At 47.7% G+C, this 17,472-nt stretch overlaps 1 protein-coding gene across 4 annotated transcripts in view; it reads right to left on the bottom strand.

The window, feature by feature from the left end:
- The window catches only part of TRAPPC12 (trafficking protein particle complex subunit 12), a 104,408-nt gene that overhangs the window by 23,215 nt on the left and 63,721 nt on the right, over window positions 1-17,472 (bottom strand). For all 4 annotated transcript variants that reach the window (XM_032172102.2, XM_032172103.2, XM_032172104.2 and 1 more), the window contains exon 6: window positions 14,012-14,124. In XM_032172102.2, the coding sequence (XP_032027993.1) occupies window positions 14,012-14,124 (113 nt within the window). The remainder of the gene's footprint in view (window positions 1-14,011; window positions 14,125-17,472) is intronic.

The following is a 17,472-nucleotide window of genomic DNA, read 5'->3' as shown; positions in this document are numbered from 1 at the left end:
AAAAGCATCAAGCCTGTAATCCCAACAGTTTTGGGATGCCGAGGCAGGTGGGTCACTTGAGCCCAGGAGTTAAAGGCCTGCTTGGGCAACATGGCAAAACCCCATCTCCACAAAAATACAAAAAATTAGCTGGGCATGGTGGTATGTGCCTGTGGTCCCAGCTACCTGGGAGGCTGAGGTGGGAGGATCACCTGAGCCTGGGAGGTCAAGGCTGCAGTGACCAGTGACTGCACCACTGCACTCCAGCCTCGGTGACAGTAAGACCCTGTCTTTAAAAAAAAAAAAAAAAAAGCATTGAGTACGTCACATGAGACTGATGATGACCTTTTGTGAAAATGTCGGTCTCATTCCTACAGGGCACTGTGCTTGTGGCCTTTTTAATGTACCAAATACGTTTTGCGCAACACGTCACTTTCCACAGTTTTATTGCTTGGTTTGTAACTTTTGGGCACTTCTTTTGTGTTGTGTTTTTTTCTCTGAAAGCAAAGCTGTTGTTGCTGCTGTGATCTGGGTAGAGAATTTAGATCATCTTGCCAGTTAACACTCCCCACATGACCCGCCCCAGGAGGTGAGGATTTCCGTTCGTCTGACTCCCCGGTCTACACCTGCTGAGGACGAAAGCAGCCTCTCCTCACCTGCAAGGGCCATTACTTAACACAAACTGGAGAACAACTGGCTGTCAACACAAAGGATTTTTCCTCTTAACCGTTATCTTGGGCTACCTCGATGACTCAGGAGACAACGTAGGGTTCAAAATTGTAACCTTGAAAAGAATCTAGCCAGTTTAAACTAGGTAAAACGACATTCTTCAGTGAATCTGCCTTCTAATGAATGATCATAAGAACAAAAACTGACAAAAAGGAAAGGCTTGCTGTTACCATGAAATTAACTTCCCTCACCCCTTGTCCACAGTTGGTGGGAATGTAAATCAGTGCAACCACTATGGAGAACAGTTGGAGGTTTCTACAAGAAACAAAAAATAGAGCTACCATACAACCCAGCAATCCATGCCTAGATATATACCCCAAAGAAAAGAAAGGAAATCAGTCTATCAGAGATCTCTGCACACCCGTGTGCGCTGCAGCACTGTTCACAACAGCCAAGACTTGGAAGCAACCTAAGTGTCCATCAGCAGATGAGGGGATAAAGGAATTGCTACATATACACGATGGAGTACTATTCAGCCATAAAAAAGAATGGTATCCTGTCATTTATAACAGCATGGATGGAACTGGAGGTCATTGTGTTAAGTGACATATGCCAGGCACAGAAAGACAAACATTGTATGTCCTCACTTATCTGTGGGAGCTAAACATTAAACAACGGAACTCACGGAGATGGAGAGCAGGAGGATGGTTACCAGAGGCTGGGAACGGTAGTGGGGGACGGAGTGGGGATGGTAATGGGTACAACAAAAATAGAACAAATAAGACCTAGTATTTGCTAGTACAAGGGTGACTATAGTAATTTAAGTGTACATTAAAAAAATAACTAAGGGAGTATAACTGGATTGTTGCAACACAAAGGATTAATGCTTGAGGGGATGGATACTCCATTTACCCTGATGTGATTATTACGCATTGCCTGCCTCTATCAAAATATCTCCCAAAAACACCTACTGTGTATCTACAAAAATTAAAATTTATTAAAAAAAGGAAACTAACTTCCCTTAGGCTAGTGTAGAGGGAGCACAGGAAGAAAGAGGGACGGGACACCCATCACAGAGGCAAAGCCGCTGCCCGAGCCAGACCTGGCAGCGCCCTGGTCAGCGGAGCCTCGAACACGCCCACTGGCGGTCCCCAGGGTGTGACGCACCAGGTCAGCAGACTCCTGTGCTTGTTCTGTGCCTCCGCACACCACGGGAGCTCTACGGGCCAGGGTGACCTCCTCACGTGGCGGGGTCTAGGGGCCTGGGCAAATCCTCTATGCGGCGAGGTCTCTGTGGGTCTGGGCCATCTCCCCATGCCATGGGTGATCTCTCTACGTGCTGAGTGGAGAGGAAAACCCTGCAGAAACACGCTAGAACTTTGTAGTGAGCATGCAAGGCCTGAGAGAAGGCCCACACCACAGGGCCATGGTGGTCTCAGCACAAGCTGCGCTGGGGCTGACGCTCCCTGTGGACTATCATGGCTAACGAGGGGAGAAGGGGGAATGAGGTCCTTCAGAAGGGCGGCAGGAAGAGAAAGGTCTAGAAAGAAGGAAAAAGAGTTTCCCACCCCAATGATGCATAAATGCAGAAACAGAAGCTCCATCTTAGTAGAGGCATCAAACGCAGAGCAAGTCAGTGACGGGAGCTCCACCTGCAGCAGCTGCTTTCGGCCTAGACCCACCTACCCAGCTGGGAAGGCGCAGGGGTAGGACACGGAGACCTACCCAGCTGGGAGGGCACATGGGTAGGAGACGGAGACACCAGGCAGGCTACACCCCTCCCTCTGCAAAAAGCACTCTCCTGGCTGGGGAAGAGGGACGCATGGAACGACGCCAAGTGCCTGCAGGGATCTGGGTCACTGAGGTGCTTCAGCCTGAGAAAGGGACAGCTGGAGAAAGCCCCTATTGTTGACACGAACATAGGCATATCAGACACAACCTTCTGACCCTCAGCGACTATTGTTTTATTTGTAGGGTGTGTCATTTAATGTCAATTAATAGGTCCCAGTGTGATGCAGAAGAGCATCCATGAGTGAACGGAAAAGAAACAGCAGTTCACAGTTGGTAGCTTTTATTGCTGTCTATCTAGAGACAGTTGTCTGGCTTTATAAAGTAACAGTACATTGATTTACAAAAGGTTATTTCTATAAAGGAAAGTGACAGACACGTTCTCAATCCAAAGCCTGAATATTTAGGAATGCAGTTATTGCAAAAAAGCCCGACAGTGTGTCGTTTGCAAATGTGGCGCGGCTGGAATTTCCTCCTTGGTTCCTTTTGCCCCAGACAAAAGGACCAGACTCCAGGGTCCAATCAGCAGTCCCATGTTTGTGTCCCAAAAGAATAAAGGCCCAGCACGCCACACCCGGTTAGTTTGGGAAGAGGCTCTGAGGAGTAGGGGCATGATCCGAATCACTGCACCCACATCCTCCCTGCTGGAAGCCGCTGAGGGCCCAGGCGAGGGCATAGGAGGAAGAGGACAGAGATGAGGCAACAGTGCCAAGTGCTTCAGGAAGATGCACACAGCAGTAAGCGACCGGCCGCAGGGGCAGAAGGACTGTGGAGGGCACAGAGACCACAGGGGCCGAGGGGCAGAAAGGGCCGGGTGTTGGAGGCACACCTTCTTGCACATTCCCTGGGAGCTGTTCCCGGTGGGTTGAAGCTGGGTCAGGAGCTCAGTGGAGCTGTCTGGTCAGGCGCCGGCAGTGTGGGTGGTGCTTAGCGCCTGCTGGGAAGTACCGGGGACGATGTATTTTACAGATGGGGGCGCAGGATGGTTTTTAAGCACAAACAGTATTCTGTTTGATTTCACAAAAATAAACCTGTGGAGGAGGCAGCATCATGCCCATTTGCAGGGGCCCTTCACGCTTTCCACACACAGAGCAAAGTGCTGCAGTGACAAGAACAGAGATGTCTGGTGCCAGAAGACGTGGGTTCAAGTTCAGGCTGACCTTCAGTGTACCTTCTCTGAATTCCTGTTTCCTTAGCTTCCCATTTTTTCACATGCCTGTTTTACAAATCATGGAACTCCAATAAGAATGTACTTAAAGCATTTTGTAAGCTTTAAAAATGCTGAATGGATATTAATTACAAATTAGAGGAGAAGCAACCAGAAATTAAACAATTCCACTGCCTCGGATTTTCCCTGTGGTTTCTCTTTCACCATCATCGCTGTACTAAACTGTGAAAGGTTTCGATATGTGGGATCGGGGAGCAATGAAATTAATGCTGCACTGACTATTAAATATTAAGTGGGTCTCTGAAACTTCCAGGAGCTTCCACAGCTCCGAGGTTTGGCTGCTGGGCAGTTTCAAGGTGCCTGGAGGTTGAAGGGAAGTCTTCTTGGAGCCCAAGGGCCTCCTAGTACGAGCCGCATCCTGGCAAGGTGAAGTGCAGCTCACGACCACCAGGACGGGCTGGAGTGGAGGCAGGGGAGCCTGTCCTGCAGGGCCAGGAGAGGCCTGTGTATCCTGAAGTGGAACAGACCCAGCTGACTGGCCACAGTGTGGCAGTTTAAACGCGGCCATGCATTCCTGAACACTCCTCAAAAGGCAGAGTCTCATTCCCATCCCTTGTGTGTGGCCTGGACTTAGTGACTCGTCCAACAGAACCAGGTGGAGTGGACATAGAGACCTCTGAGACCCGGCCGTGCAAGGCACTGTGGCTTCCTCCTCCTCCCTCCCTCTCTGCTATGCTGTGAGACGCACAAGAAGCCCTACAGAAAGAACCATGAGGCCAGGAACCCAGCCTCTCACCAATAGCAGCAGAACTCAGCAGGTGTATGATGGAGCCTCCTGGAGCCCAGTTCCCCAGCCCCAGCTGAGCCCTCAGGTGAGACACTGCAGTCAGCATCTTAACTGCAACCTCAGGACAGACCTGAGCCAGTGCGACCCAGAAGCTGTGCTGGACTCGAGACCCACAGAAATAGTGAGGTCATACATCCCTGTGGTTTTAGCCCACAGAGTTGCAGATCATCTGTTAGGCAGCAACTGATGGTCAACACACAGGTAAATCGAAGTTACCCAGCACTTTTAACTGAAGGCTTTGCACGAGGAATAGTGTATTGAGGCCACTGTACTGAAACATGTTGGAGGTTTAGTTTTGTTTAATTTGAAAATTCTGGGCTGGACATGGTGGCTCATGCTTATAGTCAGTTGTAGCACTTTGGGAAGCTGAGGTGGGAGAACTGCTTGAGTCCAGGAGTTCAAGACCAGCCTGGGCAACATAGTGAGACCCTATCTCTACAAAAAATTTAAAAATTAGCCAGGCATGGTGGCACATGCCTGTAGTCCCCGCTACTCAGGAGGGCGAGGCAGAAGAATTGCTTGAACCGGGGAGGTCAAGGCTGCAGTGAGCCACGTTCATGCCACTGTACTCCAGTCTGGGTGACAGAACAAGACCCCCTGTCTCAAAAAAAAAAAAGAAAAAAAAGAAAATTCTGAACTGGGTTCTTCATTGGGTATCAGCATGAGCTCATCTCTGAAAGCGACTGTAATCATGAGAAGACGCTGCTTGGAAATGCATGGAAGAGGAGTCTGCAGAAAATAACAGATGGAACAGCTGTGGGGCTGAAGAGACGATTCCAGACTCGGACTGCTCTGTGCATAGTGTGGAGGGGCTGCTGCCAGCCCCACCGTGGGGGATACTGCACTGGGCATGTCATGGCCAGTCCAGGGATGAACAGGCTTCAGGCTAACAAGGTGGGGAATCATCAACACCTGCCCACAGTAGAGGAGGGAAGATCAATTATTCAAAATTAAAAACCTGCTTGTGTTTTGTCCCAAGAATGAAGAAAATTATATGCCTTGAATGAATATCCCAGCTGCTTGACTCCATATATAACCACTACCACTTGATCTCAAGCAAATTTAAAAAGGCAATTTGTAACCTATTCATATTTAAAGAGACCCAAATCTATGTTCTCATCCTATGCAGTCATCCAGGAGGTGGTGAAGCAGGTTTTCTGGTTGGGTCACTGGCACCTTCAGTGTGGAAAGCGCTGTCTGCAGGGGGCCTTGAGGAAGGAGCCTTTGCGCCTATCCCTTTGGCGGCTGTCACGGGTCGTGGGTGAGTGCAGGATCATGGGATAGGTTTAGGGAACTGGTTTTATTCCCAAGGCATCTAATACACAAACTACTGGGAAGATGGCACTAAGCCAAGGACCTGAGAACTTACTAAGTGGACCCCTCTGAGTGGAGACTAAAGGTTGGAGCAGGTCTGTTCTGGAAAGCCTTAGATTTTGGGAAGTCCTGGACCTTCCAGTCCCACCACAGCTTCCCAGGGGACCTCTTCAAAGTGAAAGAGTCTTCTTGGAGCTGCTCCAAAGCTCTCAAAGAATCATGAAACACAGACCACATGCCTGGCAGGCACCGTGCGGGGTCACTGACGTGTGCCCCCTGGCTACCCCGGGGGGATCAGCAATGCTCCTCACTTGCACAAAGAAGGCCGAGGCGGACACAGGCTGGACAGCTGGTCATGCAGCCGGCACTTCTGAGCGGACCTGGAAGTTTCCAGACTGTCAACCTGACTCCAAAGCCTCTCACAACCACTGCTTTTAGGACAGTGTCCTCTGGGCCCCTCACACCTTGAAAATACACTTTCTTCTTTCTATTCAGATCACAGATTGACAGAATACATAGTGCCAAGAAAAGCAAGACAAAGAATGCACGATTTAAGAATCGTCTTACATCAAAGGCCTCTTCTCTGGGCTATCATGCCCGCTTCAGGGCTGGCTCACTGGCAAGTGCTACGGCCTTCGAGTTCACATTTGGTGCATCTGGTTTTGAATCAGGTTGCCACGGCTGAGTGGCGGGGTTGGGCATTCCTAAGTCCATGTCCCAGGATTGGCCACGATGAACTCCAGGTTTCTGAAGGTATGAATTTCCACTGCCAGCCGGGTCAAGACATTCCTCTGCAAAGTCCTGATGCCCAGTGCTTTCTGCTCCCTCTGCTTCTCCTGCTTGCACATTCTGAGCACACACGGGGTTCCAGAGAGCATGGACTTCAATGGCAAAGAGCAGGGACGTGGCCTTCATGGACGACCATCCTCACTCGGCCCTTCCTTTCTTCTCCCCACCTGCCAGTCATTCCCATCTCATCTGATTAAGCCACAATCAATTTGTTCTCTGTGGAAGCAGAAGAAAAGAAGGGCAACCAAACCCTCTGGGTCAGGCACGGTGATGGCAGTAACTGGCCACCGTCGGTGTGCGGGTGGCCAGGCCCTGAGTGCTGGCCCTGACTGTTAGAGGCCAGCCACACCTGTTCTCGCTTATGTTTCTAACTTTACTTAACAAACAAGACAGCAAAACTGAAGAATGTCCATCTGTCAAAAAACCCCTTTAGAAAAGATACTAACTCTTCCTACAAACAAAGCTCTCACTACCACATTAGCAACTATCAATAGAGAAGCAAAAGCTTCATCGACATTGTTGAATACCTTTTCCAGAGTGCACGAAAATGTACCTTATCCTCTGCCTCCTCCAGCTGAGAGTGAGTCTGTAAAGAAGCACTTGGATGAACGTGGAACTCTCAGCCAAGCTGAGCTGGGAAAGCCGGAGGCTGCGGAACTGCAGGGAGGGATGGAGCTGAACTCAAGACTGGGCGGGCAGATGCAGGTCAGTGACGAATGAAACTACAACTTGAACAGTGCATCATTCCGTATGGATTATGTCTACTTATGCAAATGGCTTGTAGAAGTGTGTTTGCTTGGCTTTCCCAAATGGTCTGTGAAGCTCTCTCGACCCCAGAGGGAGACAGCCTGCAGGGCGCGTGGGAGGAGCAGGGTCAGAGGATGGCGGCACTGATTTTTCAGCAGCATGGGAAATTTATTTTAAATCGTGGTATGTGTTCCTCACTGATGCAATCACAATTGCACCAAACATTTACTAATTCACTCAGTGGCTCAAAGACAACAGATAAAACGAAGTACCCTGAACTCGTTTGTAAAGATTCTAAATGATGTCCTGCTAAAACTGGGCCCCATATAAAAATTCTCAACACTGTTCTAATCTAAAACACACACGCTGAACACAGACTCGAATCAGTCTTTGGTGAATCTTCAACACAGGAGAAGTCGGCCCCCTAAGAATCCGTGGGGATCAGCTTCCCGCTCTGCTCCCTTACCAGGAGACTCGGCCCAGATTGTGCTCCCGGCACGCCCTCCGCCCTCGTGTAACCGCGTCACCGGCTGCTCTCCACACTCTACCCTCGCGTCACCGGCTGTTCTCTGGGCTTCATTTTCGCTCCTGCCCCATGGTCTTCATTCTTTCAATAGCAGAAGGTCTTATGACATGATAAAATGAATACATGCGTTGAGTGAGACGTGGATAAGAAAAGGGGAATTACATGGCCTTTCACCACACCGTTTACACCACTCACACACTGGGGCATTCTTCCTCCAATGAATATCACTTACTTCATCAGGGTCACATTGTAATGATAGTTCTGGCTTTGAAATGAATGTGATGTCACGAGCACTTCCCCAAGTGAGGCCACGCACGCTCGACAGCGGCACCCCCACCAGCCTCTTCCTCTGCTATTCGGCAGCTACTGCGTCCAAACCAGGCGACTCTTGTGAGCGGCAGCCCGCAGGTGACTGGGGCGGCTCTATTCTGGCCTCTCCCCTGAGAGCCGAATGTCAAGCTCCAACCTGCATGAGGCCTGGTCTGAGGACTAGGGGCAGGCACTGCGCTGCCTGTCACTCCAGCTGCTCCCGAGCCCTCCCGCACCTCACTCTGCTGTCACCTAGGACGGCTTCTTTTCCTGTGGGAAATCATGCTGGGAACTGAACCTGAGAAGACTTGACTTCTGCTGGAGTGGCAATTATCAGACAGCAGGGCTCAGCACACATCTGTACAAATGGCAGCGCATTCATTTCCTGAGCAACCTGAATGCTCTGCGCTGACTTGATCACTACGGGATGAAAACCTTCCGCCGTCCTCGCTCGGTTCTTGCGCTACTGTTTACTCCCTTGAAGCATTTGATTCTACAGTCATTCCTGACCTCCAGCCTGGAAACACTACTTTGAAGATCAACAACAGATGCCACGCAAGCAGTGAAAACACACGGGACAGAGTTCTTTGGGGAATATGAACCAAGTATCTGCTTTCTTTCTAGAAACAATGATCTCAGTTTTGTAGAACGTCCTTGAATTAAGCATCTCAGATCAGCGTCAAGGCTCCGGGCCAGCCACCAGCCACCGACTGCAGCCCCAGCACTGGCCTCCGCCTGCTCAAGTCCGCCCTGAAGACCTGAGAGGAGAGGTCATCCAGGACTCCAGGGCTCGGCCTGGGTGTGGCCCAGCTCAGGAGAGTAACTGGAAATTCTCGTGCAGAATGGCGGTGGTGGCTTCCCCACGCAGCTCCCCTTAGCAGCCTGAGGTGGGGCTGAAGACCAGGGGCCAGAGGTGCAGACCAAGGAGGGTAAACTGCGGGAGGAGCTAATGGAAAATGGCACCGAAGGAAAGAATGTTTAACATTTTAGACTCATTTCTTTTCACTCTGACTCTCCTCACCCACTGGAAGAGTCCACGGTTCCCTGAACCTACTGAGAGCAATTTTTGGCAGGAGCAAGTGCAGTAGGGATTGCTAAAATTTCTGGAACTGTTCAAGTGACGCTTAAGACCAAACTTGAGAGCCCCTGCTTTACAAAGCATCAGAGAAAAGTCTGTATCTGGAGGAAAAAACCACAATCCTGATGGTCTAATTTCAGAGAACCGCAGAGTGGTGCTCAAGGGCGAGGCTTCTGGAGCTGTGTGATGGGGCTCAGCCAGGCTCCATCACTGCCTCACTGCAGTTGTCTGGGGGATACTTCACCTCCCTGAGGCCACTTTCCTCATCAGGGAACCGAGGATAATAAAATCACCTGCAGTTGCTGTGGGCATTAGTAGGGGGTAGTCAACATAATGCATTCAGCACCTCACACATCCATGCAGCATTAACACGTGACTGCACCTCAGTGCTGGGACGCACAGCACGTGTCCTGAGCAGAGCTGTGTGTGCGCGTGTGGTTTGGGGCAGGTGTGGTGAATACTTTAAACAATGCAGCAAAGGGCAGTCCACGCACAGAGAGGTCTCGCGAACACATCCTTAGTTTAAGACTTCCTGAGGACTTCCTGGAGTTGCGAAGGTCTGGGAAAATCAGAGCGTCATGCTGGAGAACCCTGGAGAGTCTCTGGTCTGACCTCCCTCTTTATTCACCAGTGGAGAGCAGAGGGGATCGAAGGCCACACCAAGCCGTTCACTTTAATCCACCAAATCAACGCTGGCAGAATAGTGGTGGGCTGGCTTTTAGTATTTTTAGATTTGGCACTATGATACAGTTTGGACATTCATCCCCTCCAAATCTCATGTTGAAATGTGAGCTCCAGTGTTGAAGGTGGGGCCTGGTGGGAGGTGTTTGTGTCCTGGGGGCGGATCCCTCATGGGTGGCTTGGTACCGTCCCTACAGCAATGAATGAGTTCTGGCTCTGTTAGTTACCTTGGGATCTGATTGCCAAAAAAAGTCTGGTGCCTCCCTCCTCCTCTCTCGCTCTCCTTCTCACCATGTGACACACTTGCTTCCCCTTTGCTTTCTTTTTTTTTTCTTTTTTTTTGAGACGGAGTCTTGCTCTGTCCCCCAGGCTGGAGTGCAGTGGCGCGATCTCGGCTCACTGCAAGCTCCGCCTCCCGGGTTCACGCCATTCTCCTGCCTCAGCCTCCCGAGTAGCTGGGGCTACAGGCGCCCGCCAACACGCCTGGCTAAGTTTTTGTATTTTTAGTGGAGATGGGGTTTCACCGTGTTAGCCAGGATGGTCTCGATCTCCTGACCTCGTGATCCGCCCGCCTTGGCCTCCCAAAGTGCTGGGATTACAGGCTTGAGCCACCGCGCCCGGCCCCTTTGCTTTCTACTATGATTAAAAGCTTCCTGGCCAGGCGCGGTGGCTCATGCCTGTAATCCCAGTACTTTGGGAGGCCGAGGCGGGTGGATCATCTAAGGTCAGGAGTTCGAGGCTAGCCTGGCCAACATGGTGAAGCCCTGTCTACTAAAAATACAAAAATGAGCCAGGTGTGGTGGTGGGCGCCTGTAATCCTAGCAACTCAGGAGGCGAGGCAGGAGAATCGCTTGAACCTGGGAGGTGGAGGTTGCAGTGAGCCAATAGCACCACTGCACTCCAGCCTGGGTGACAGAACGAGACTCCGTTTCAAAAAAAAAAAAAAAAAAAGCTTCCTGAGGCCTCACCGGAAGCAGACGCTGACACTGTGCTTCTTGTACAGCCTGCAGGACTGTGAGCCAAAATAAACCTTTTCTTTATAAATGACTCACCCTCGGGTATTCCTTTATGGCAATGCCAAATGGACTAATACACACTTCTTGAGTAAAGAAATTCTAGCACGAACACAAACTGTCCCTTTTTAAATTTTGGAGGATCATAATGTATTGGTGATGGCTGCAAACCTAAAAGGAACAGGTGAAACAAGCATCGTCTACCAAACTGTAAACTCACTGAGGGCGAGGCTGCGTTCTGTTGAGTCCCGAACTGCCAGCGTGCAGTACTCAGTAGGTGCTGAAAGGACATTTGCTGCATGAATAAATGAACAAGCTCAGATAGAGCTGTTCTGGACAGCATGGAGACAAATCGCTCCATGCCCCAACAGTGCCCAGCGTTCACATCCAGATAAAAACTGCCTCCGTTCAACACTGAACCAGCCGCAGAAAGGTCAAGAATGCCCACATGCTGCCACGAGCCCCTAATGTGCAAGGAAGTGAGCGAGGAAGCTGGCAACGGTGCTTCTTCTCCTGCGGAAGGTGGCGCACAGGCAAGGCTGACTGCGTGGTCATGCCCTGGGTCTTTCCCTCTTGGTCCAGGCATCCACCAGCTGTGCCACAGTGCAGCTCTCTCTCTCAAGAGGGTGTCAAATTTTAAGTCAGCACATAAATGAACACATAGTAATTACATATTGAGATTAACTGTGAAAATCCTTTAAGGTGAAGACCAACACACACCTTTTCATAAATCCAACTGCTTGTTTTTCTTCCGGGATTAGAACAAACTGTGATTTCCTCATTTAAGTACCATAAGGAATGCTGGCTTATATTTGGATCACGCCATGGAAAAAATATGTATCTTTAAACATGAGAGATGCCTGAAGTGTGGTGATGTATTCACACGACGAGAGGCAGGTGGAACTGTAGACTAGCGGAGGGAACGAGAAGCATGAGTGGCTCTCTCACTGACGGTGGCCCCACGCCCAGTCAGCCTGAGAGAAACGTTCCTAGGATGTGACTGCACTAACCCTTCTGGTTTCTCCCCAACCCCACGATGCTTAGCTGTCAACTGCTGTTGCTTGGAAGCCCCCGCAAGAGTCTCAGGAGGGCCCAGCCGAGCAGAGCACAGACTCGAGCCCATCTCCAGACATCAGTCAGGGGGAAGGGGCAGGGCCCCATTCAGTACAGGGGTCTTCTGAGCAGATGTCAGTCGATCCCGGACAGCACTATCCTTTCTTGGGGCAGAAATGCTGGTGCAGGGTGGAAGAGAGGACTCTCGGTCCTTCTCCCTTCAAACGGGCCATGTTATAGTGATGAAGCCACGCAAGTGATGAAGAGCATGGACTCTAGAGCCAGATGACTTGGGTTCAACTCAAGTGATCCTAAGTTAGCTAACCTCTCCGTGCCTCAGTTTCCCCATCTGTAAATTGGGATAATAACATCTCCTTCGTAGGGTTGTGATAAGGATTAAATGAGTTAATATTGGAACTCAGAGCAGTGGCTGGCTCATAATGAATGCAACAAAGGTGTCTGTCAGGTGGAGTTAAGTGCAGGTGCCCGGAACAGCAGTGTGGGAAGCTCCTGCCCTCTGCTCCACTGTCCCTGCTGCTTCACAGCTAGTGCTAAGTGGCTCCCCGATCGTTACATTGTAGTATGCAGTTTTTTTTATTTTGAGACAGAGTCTTGCTCTGTTGCCCAGACTGGAGTGCAGTGGCTTGATCTCAGCTTACTGCAACCTCAGCCTCCTGGGTTCAAGCGATTCTCATGCCTCAGCCTCCCAAGTAGCTGGGATTACAGGCATGAGCCCCTGCACCCAGCCTGTAGTATGCATTTAAGGAGCATAATACTGAAATAGGACATACTTCAGGACCAGGAAAGCTGACTTGCAAAACTACTTCAACTAATTTGGCTTTTCCATCCACAAATCACCCTACGGCCCAGAATTTTCTCTCTCAAATACTATAAAGATTTCCTACAATGTGACATGGAGGATAATGAAAAATTCGTGACTGATTTAGAACTTCTCAATTTCAAGTTATGTGCTTCTGATTTCTGTAAATAAAATTAAACCCCGTTTTAAGATTCAAGAAAAGTGTTGAAATGTAAAAAAGTTGGTAACATGATTCTCCATCAACTGATATAGTACAGAAAGCAAACAATTTTTCTTTTTATCTTTTAAGTTATGGTATTAAAAAAATGGAAGTGGGTACAAAGCCCAGGACAACAAGGTGCCTAGAAATGCCCGTTTTTTCTCCACAGACAAGGATAAGGAGGGCCCCTTCTTTCCTTACGAGGAACACTGTTAACACCATCATCTTGGAACTCCGCAAACCTTCCATCACAACAGCTGGGAAGTGAAAGGAGGAATTCGACAAGAAGAATCTTAGCTTTTCCAAAAATTACAATATGCTGCTGCTCCTAATAACTGCTTGTTGTTGTAGTTTTCAAAGTACTTCCGCATACCTTACATCATGGAACACTGTGACATGGGTAGAAAGGCAGGATCCTTCCTAATCTGAGATGAATACTCTATAACGGCCTGTAGACAGCGAAGCCTCTGAGTCCCACATTTCTTCCCAATGTCAGTTAGTGTAATAATGTGCCACTTTGGTGGCTCGCACGTTAACTGTGACTTCACAACCCTCCACTCTGCCTTCGCAGTCAGGATCATGAGTGACAGTTGCCATAATGCAGTACCACTTACTTGGATTTGAAAGCTTAAACCATGATTGCTTTCAGTACTGCTCCGGCACCTCTGTCTGCACATGGCAGGTGCGTGTGAGCACTCGTGGGACACAGGAGTGGTCTGGCACACTGACCTTGAAGCTTCAGCTGGCAGCCTTGGCAAGAAAGATGTCTCTGCCTTTCGGCTTCCCATAGTACCAGGCAGTAAGAATTACAGGACTCAAGCTCTGCTAGAAACTCTTACCATCCCTAAAAGAGATTTCAGCAAGAGCCGCGACTACCAGGCCACACAAAGCAGGTCACCTAGCCTTCTGAAGGCAGAAGCAGCAATGGTGCACGGGGCAGGACGGGCAGGGAACAGCACGGGCATGTCCTGCGGGGACGGCGTGGAGGGCGCGTTCTCCCCGTGGCAGGGAAGAATGACAGCACCACCTACCTTGCTGCAGACAGTCTTCACCCTGTGCAGTCTATCCAGCGACTCCTGTGGGTTCCCCAGGTACTGCTGAAGCTCCGCGTGCAAGATGCGCATCGAGAAGGGGACCATGGAGCCTGGAATCCAATCAGTGCTGAGTGAGTTTGTTTGCCATAACTGAGCATGCATTCATACTTGGCACACTTGAAGGAGGCGTCGCAGATGTCCCAGCAGAAGTGATGACAGATCCCTTTATTTCTTGTGAAGTATTTAACGGTGTCAGCTATAAAATACATGCTGGTTTTCTCTAGGGAGCTCTATGTATGTATGTCTAGACAATTATCAGAGGAGACAGGTGGATGACACCACAATTTCCAAAGCTACACTGCAATCATTCAGAAACGATCCCAAAATGAATGAAACAGTAGAGACCACCAACCCTTCCTCCAATAAAAGAAAAACCAGAATGCTCAGATATTCTTTAATATTTCTTTAGCAAGCTCGAATGGTAGGTTGCTTAGGTTGGGTTCCCCAGAAGGAGACCCTGAAGGGAGAGGATGTAAGCCAGCCAATGGTTCCGGAAGTGCTCCTGGGAAAACCAGTGGGGAGGAGGGGAAACTGAGCACAGGTGCATCTCAGGCCTGGGCCCTGGGGATGAGCCTCCCACTGGATTCCGTGTGGCCCTGGAGCCTGCGTTCCGCCTCTGAGCAGTCCCAACAGGAGGCAAGGGAGCTGGACTTGAAAAATCCATCACCCAGAGCTGCCTGGCTGTGCGTCTGCTAAGAAGAGGAAGAAGCCCAAGAGAAACCCCCTTTATATCGTATCACCTGTGGCTGCATCACCTCTCAGGGTAAGGTAAACTTTTTGTTAATATTGTGTTCTCTTCTAATAGGATTTGGAATGTGATCTGTAGTATGTACACTAAGTAGATAACAACCATCAAAAAATCAAATAGCATGCATTCATTATAAATGAGATAAAGAATAGAGAAATGCCAGCAGAGGGCAATCACATAGATTCAGTAAAGTGCTTTTCAAAACAGGCCTAAGCGACGAATATTCGGATCTGGAATATAGTCTGAAAGATGGTGAGAGAACACGCGTATGACTTCTGCAAGCCACTTAACATATCTGTGCCTCAATGCATCCATCTGTCTATTCATTAACCATTACTGAGAATGGGCCTTGACCACACTGAAACGAGCTTTATGTTTATGGTCTCTAATAAGAAAGGTCCAAAAAGAAGATAGTCGAAATTAAGGAACACTATGGAAAATAGTTCTATTGTGATTATAAGCCTGGAGAAAAGAAAGATAACAATTATTGAACTTAAAATGTTTAAACTTTCTTTTTTTATGCCACTAAATAATTTCTGTATCTCAAGAGAATGTCTGGCCGAGCTTAAGTTACAGCCTGAGTCACTTCGGTTTTCTAGGAATAAACATTTCTAGACCATCAGCATAATGACACAGGGGACTGGCCTACAATTAAGTCATATGTAAGTCATGTCACTGTGGAACCGGCCCAACACGGTAAGTTATATGTAAGCCATCCTCCTGTCTCAAGTAGAGAAGGGGCCAGAATCACTCCTGTGTGGTTTATCACTTACCACAAGGGAGAGAATATCTCAAGAACCCTTCAAGCTCTATAAGATAAGCACAGAAACAAACCCATACTGGAAGTCCTCAAATCCAACTTGGGACTAGCTGTTAATACTCTAATCTCAGTTTACAGACTAGCTGTTAATACTCTAATCTCAGTTTACAGACTAGCTGTTAATACTCTAATCTCAATTTACAGACTAGCTGTTAATACTCTGATTTCAATTTACAGACTAGCTGTTAATACTCCGATCTCAATTTACAGACTAGCTGTTAATACTCTGATCTCAATTTACAGACTAGCTGTTAATACTCCGATCTCAATTTACAGACTAGCTGTTAATACTCCGATCTCAATTTACAGACTAGCTGTTAATACTCCGATCTCAATTTACAGACTAGCTGTTAATACTCCGATCTCAATTTACAGACTAGCTGTTAATACTCCGATCTGGAATACAGTTTGGTGGATGGTGAGAAAACAGGCTATGTGACTCCAGCCACTTCACCTGAGAAGGTGGCGGAAAGTTAGCTGCCCCTTACCCTGACAACTGCCCATGGACATGGGGGTGCTTCTGGATGTAAAAGCACATGTGAAAATATTTTGAACTAAGTGAAAATAAAAATACAACTTATCAAAATTTGTGGGATGCAGCAAAAGCAGTGCTGAGAGGAAGCTTTTTAGCATTAAATGCATATATTGGAAAAGAAAGATCTGCAACCAGCTTCCACCTTTGAAAACTAGAAGGAAAGAAAGAGCAATATAAGCCTAAAGTAAGCAGTGGAGAAGAGAATAATAAAAATATTATTTTATATTAACAAAATAAAAATAAAAATATAATAATAAAAATTAGAGCAGAAATCAGTGAAACTGAAAAGAGGAAATCAATAGACAAAATCAACCAAACCAAAAACATATTCTTTGACAAGACCAATAAAACTCTGACAAGACCAATAAGCCTCTCCCCACGCTAGTCAAAAAAAAGAGAAGACATAAACAACTAGTACTAGAAGTGAAGGATTATTACTATGGATCCTATGGACAGTAAAAGAATAGTAAAGGAATATTATGAACAGCTCTATGTCCATACATTTGGTAACTTAGATAGAAAAAGAAAAACCGTTCCAAAAAGCAAGCCCCAGACCCAGATGGTTTCACTGTGAATTCCACCAAACATTTATGGAAGAAATGCTACCAGTTCTCTACAATCTCTTCCAGAAAACAGCAGAGGAACATTTTCTAACTTCTTATATGAGTCTGGCATTACCCTAATACCAAAACCAGACAAAGATGTTACAAGAAAAAAAAACTATAGACCAATATGTCTCATGAACATAAATGCAAAAATCTTCAACAAAATTAGCAAACTGAATCTAAGAGAACTGAAGTCAACAAAAAATTAGCAACCAAATCCAACAATGTATAAAAAGAATTATAAACCATGACCAGATAGTATTCCAGGTATGCAAGGGTGATCTAACATTCCAAAATCAATTAACATAATCTACCACATCAAACAGGCTAAAGAACAAAAATCATATCAATAGATGTAGAAAAGCATTTAACAAAATCCAGCACCAGCTCATGATAAAAACTCTCAGCCAACCAGGAATAAAGGGAAACTTCCTCAACTTAATAAGGGACATCTACAAAACAACTGCAGCTAACAACATACTTAAGAGTGAGAAACTCAGTGATTTCCCCCTAAGATCATGAATAAAGCAACAATGTTCCCTCTCATCTCTTCTACTGAACATTGTACTGGAAGTTGGAGCTAATGCAATGACAAGAAAACCAAAGGTACACAGACTGGGAAGAAGGGAATAAAACTATTTGTTTGCAATGACATAATTATAAAGAAAAATCTCAAAGAACAAAAAAACT

Source organism: Hylobates moloch, unplaced genomic scaffold (genome assembly GCF_009828535.3).
Source record: "Hylobates moloch isolate HMO894 unplaced genomic scaffold, HMol_V3 SCAFFOLD_13, whole genome shotgun sequence".
Taxonomy (NCBI): domain Eukaryota; kingdom Metazoa; phylum Chordata; class Mammalia; order Primates; family Hylobatidae; genus Hylobates; species Hylobates moloch.
Note: the sequence above shows the minus strand (reverse complement) of the source record. Positions and strands in the feature narration are given on the sequence as shown.